Source organism: Lolium rigidum, chromosome 7 (genome assembly GCF_022539505.1).
Source record: "Lolium rigidum isolate FL_2022 chromosome 7, APGP_CSIRO_Lrig_0.1, whole genome shotgun sequence".
In the NCBI taxonomy this organism is placed as follows: domain Eukaryota; kingdom Viridiplantae; phylum Streptophyta; class Magnoliopsida; order Poales; family Poaceae; genus Lolium; species Lolium rigidum.
This window is the reverse complement of record NC_061514.1, coordinates 271,985,556-271,989,302: the sequence shown is the minus strand read 5'-3', so window position 1 is coordinate 271,989,302 and position 3,747 is coordinate 271,985,556. Positions and strand designations below refer to the sequence as shown.

The 3,747-nt window shown below is 49.2% G+C and overlaps 1 protein-coding gene across 1 annotated transcript; it reads right to left on the bottom strand.

The window, feature by feature from the left end:
* Nucleotides 1–439: 439 nt before the first annotated feature.
* LOC124672766 lies at nucleotides 440–2,146 on the bottom strand. The gene is made up of 2 exons (XM_047208943.1): nucleotides 1,972–2,146; nucleotides 440–1,065 (listed from the first exon to the last, which is right to left on the bottom strand). The coding sequence occupies exons 1-2, from the start codon at nucleotides 2,144–2,146 to the stop codon at nucleotides 440–442; spliced, it is 801 nt and encodes a 266-aa protein (XP_047064899.1).
* Between the last annotated feature and the right edge of the window lie 1,601 nt (nucleotides 2,147–3,747).

The window sequence follows — 3,747 nt, the reverse complement described above, 5'->3', positions numbered from 1 at the left end:
GTGGGTCATCAGAGGCCGCCTCGGTTTCTTCCCGCAGCCCGCAGCGCCGGCGGGCGACGGCGGCTGCTGCTCGCCTCGTCGTCGTTGGCGGAAGCGAACCGTCGCTTGGCCATGGCGGCGGTTTCGCTGCGGGGAGTGGAGTGGGGACTGGAGTGGAGGGCCAGATCCCCTCCAGTCCCCATTAAATAGACTCCCTGGTCACCGACAGGTGGGCCCCAGGGAGACGAGGCGACCAGCGCCCGGACGCGAGCGGACGGCGCGTGCCATCCGCGGCCACGCAAACCTAGCCCAGATTTGGGCCGGGTTTGCGTCGTTCCGGACGCCGCGGCCGTCCGCTTTTGTGCGTCCCCGCGCTGGGCCGCGTTTTTGTCCGGCTTGACCCAAACGGATGCGCGGGCGCGGTCTGGGTCGCGCGGTTGGAGATGCCCTTAAAAACATCTCAAATTTCTGGGTGGGCCACGGCCCCCCGGCCCACCCGTGCGTCCGCCCATGCCTGAAATGGGCTGGAGTGGCAATCGCCGTGCACGTGGCGGGCAGTGCAAAGGACGGCGCCGTTATAAGCGCCAACCTCCTTTTCGTCAAACAATGGTGGGACGACCGCGCAATGGCGGTCTCGGGTCGCCGGATCCCACACAAAGACCTCGTACCGCGCGTGGTCGTAGAAGAGGACGCGTCCATGGCGGCAGTCGAACAAGTCCATGTGCAGGTCGAGGATGGATGGAGGGAAGAAGCGCTCGTGCGGGATGTGGTCGGGAGGGTCGAGATCGGACCTGAAGTAGGGGAACCCGGTGTAGCCCATGACGAGACCGAGGAGGGGAGGTTTCTTGTGGTGGTCGCGGAAGCCGCGGAGGAATTGAGGGTCGGTGACGACGGCGCGCCACTGCTTGCAGACGACGGAGAGGCGGGGCAGGGCCGAGGGCTGAGGCGGGAGGAGGAGGAAGATCTTTCGGAGGAGGTCGTCGTCTTCCAGTGCCGCCGGCGGCAGGGCGGGGTGGCGGCGACGGGTCCTGTTGTCGCGGACTGTCGGGCTGAGGTGCGGAGAGTGCACTGTCGACTGGAGCACTTCTTCGGCCAGCGTCGGAGAATTAGGGATTTGGGATTTTAGCAGGGTTCAGATTTTTATATATGTCCTCACTTTTTTTTATTTTTTTGAGAATTATGTCCTCAAATTTGGTAAATAGAACCGTAGCTACACACTCAAAAATCAAAATGTGTAGATGTTTGGAACAGAGAAAGTAGAAAAAGATCACATTTTCAGTTTTTGGGTGTCACATTTTCCGTTTTCGGTGTCGAACCGGCTCCATGATTTCCGGACACACTAAGGCGTTTCAGATGCTCTACAATAGCACACGCAGACAGCTAAAACACACCACACTTTGCATAATCAAACACTAGTAATCAAACACGAGTGATGAACATATGAATCTAAATCTTCTTTTTTTGACGACGTGGGCTTAGCCCAGTGGTTGGGGTCGCAGTGGCGCGCCCTAACGACCGGAGTTCGATTCCTATTACGGACGAATTTCGGAATTGTCACGACAAGTCCCGCTTCTACTATATCAAAAAGTGTCTAGTTCCTCCTAGACACTGTTTCATTTTTTTTTATCTTTTTTTGTAAATTCATAACGAACACATATAAATAACACATACATTCAAATCATAGCTTCATCATCATACCATCGTTCAAATACATGACATAGTTCAAAAGCATACCATAGTTCAACACAAACAACGACTTCACATGCACAATCAAAGTTCACACAAGCACGTGCAACCGAGTCTCACGTCTCATATTGTCCATTGTAATCCCCATTTTGTGCTTCTTCTCCATTGGAAACGTTGGAGATGTTGGGAATGTTGTAGGAGCCCATGCCATAACCCATCGGAGCTTCGAATCCGCCACTTGTGGAGGAATAGAAGCTACCATAGAAGCCATGAATCCACACATGCCTCCGATGTGTGCTCCCATACCTCCCACTGGTACACATCCCATGTATTTGTTCATGTAGCCTCCCTTCATTCGTTTTTGAGGCAACACTTCATCACGACAAAGGTTGGTGTACTCCTTTTGCATGTCATCAAGGTTGCTTGTGTCCATGAGGAAAAGATTTTTCTCATGCTCCATGAGACGGAAAGTTTCCTCCATTGGCACTTTCCTCTCCTCCGTCACCGCCAACCTCTCTTGTGTCGCGGCCCTCCTCTCCTCGGCTAGCCAGTTCTCCTATATTTCCTTACCTCGGCCATCCCCTTCCGCACATTGACAATAGCTTCAAATGTCTTTTGGATGTCACCGTCTCCGGTCTTCTTGCCCTTTTCTTGCACTGGCCTCCTTCTGGGAGGGGGGGGGGGTCTTTTGGTTTTATTAACCGAGTTTGGAGTGGGGTCTTGTCATCTTCACCTAATGCTTCGTCGTCGTCACATCAATGTTATTGCATCTCCAATAGAGCTCTAGTTGATTATCTTTGGAATTTCTAACACATCACGATTCTTCCATTTCTCAGCATTTTCTAGCTCTGAACAACAATTGTTTAATGTGAACAACTTGTCGTGCACTACCTTGTCCTTCTTGTCTTCTTTAGTGCCCCCTTGTAAAAAAATTGCGCAATATTGAGCTACACTAAAACAAGAATAGAAAAATAAAGAAAAGCATATTAGTCACACGCAATAAGAAACAAAAAAAGTAGCCACATACAACATACACAAAGATCATGAAAGAAATCAAATTATCCTATCTTGATCATTTGTGCCACTTGGGTTCATCCTCTCAACATTTTTCAAGCAACACTACCACTTTTGACAATCCGATGAAACTGTAGACTAACGAGAGCGAAGGGGTCTATCTGTTCGCTCCATTCCACTTTTGTTATAAGGATCAAAATACTCCTTAATCCTAGTCTAATAGGTGTCTGAAAGGACGAGATGTCGCCTAGAGGGGGGTGAATAGGCGTTTAAAAACTCTTATGGATTTGACTTGTAAGAATGCATAATTAAACTAACATTTATTTCACAAGCACAACCCTAAATAATCTAGGCTCAACTAAGTGCAACAACAACAACTAGAGCTAAGAAAGATATGCACAATATATATGAACAACAAGTGATAGCAAGATATAATAGATAGTTCAAGCTCAATGGCTATCACAAGGAAAATAAACTCGGATATAGAAATAACTGAGGCACGCGGAGACGAATATGTATTCTCGTGTTCCCTTCCTTTGCAAGAACGTATGTCACGTTTGGAGATGTGGGGATCCCACGAAGGATTTCCCAACACCGCGAAGGCTCACCTTCTTCTCCGAGCCAAACCCACAAAGGATAATGACCATTTCCTTATGGTTAGCTTTTCCTCCACTCCAGAGATGGCAAGCTCCAAAAACCACTTCACAAGCTCCACGAAGGAGAAGCCGAGCCTCTTCACAATCTTCCTTGAAGGAGCACCAACCGCCAAGCCAACTAGGACGTCTCCCTCCAAGAGTAACAAGCTCACGGTCTCTCACTCGAACTAATCATGGTGGAGAGCTCAACACTACGCAATGATGCAAAGCAAGAACACCAAAGGTGTTCAAGTCCTTCACACTCAAATCTCACCAAAGCAACAAATGCTAGGATAAAATTAGAGAGGAAGAACAAAGGAGGAAATCAACAAATGACTCCAAGATCTAGATCCAAAGGGTTCCCCTCACTTAGAGGAGAAATTGATTGGTGGGGATTGTAGATCTAGATCTCCTCTCTTAGATCCCTCAAGAA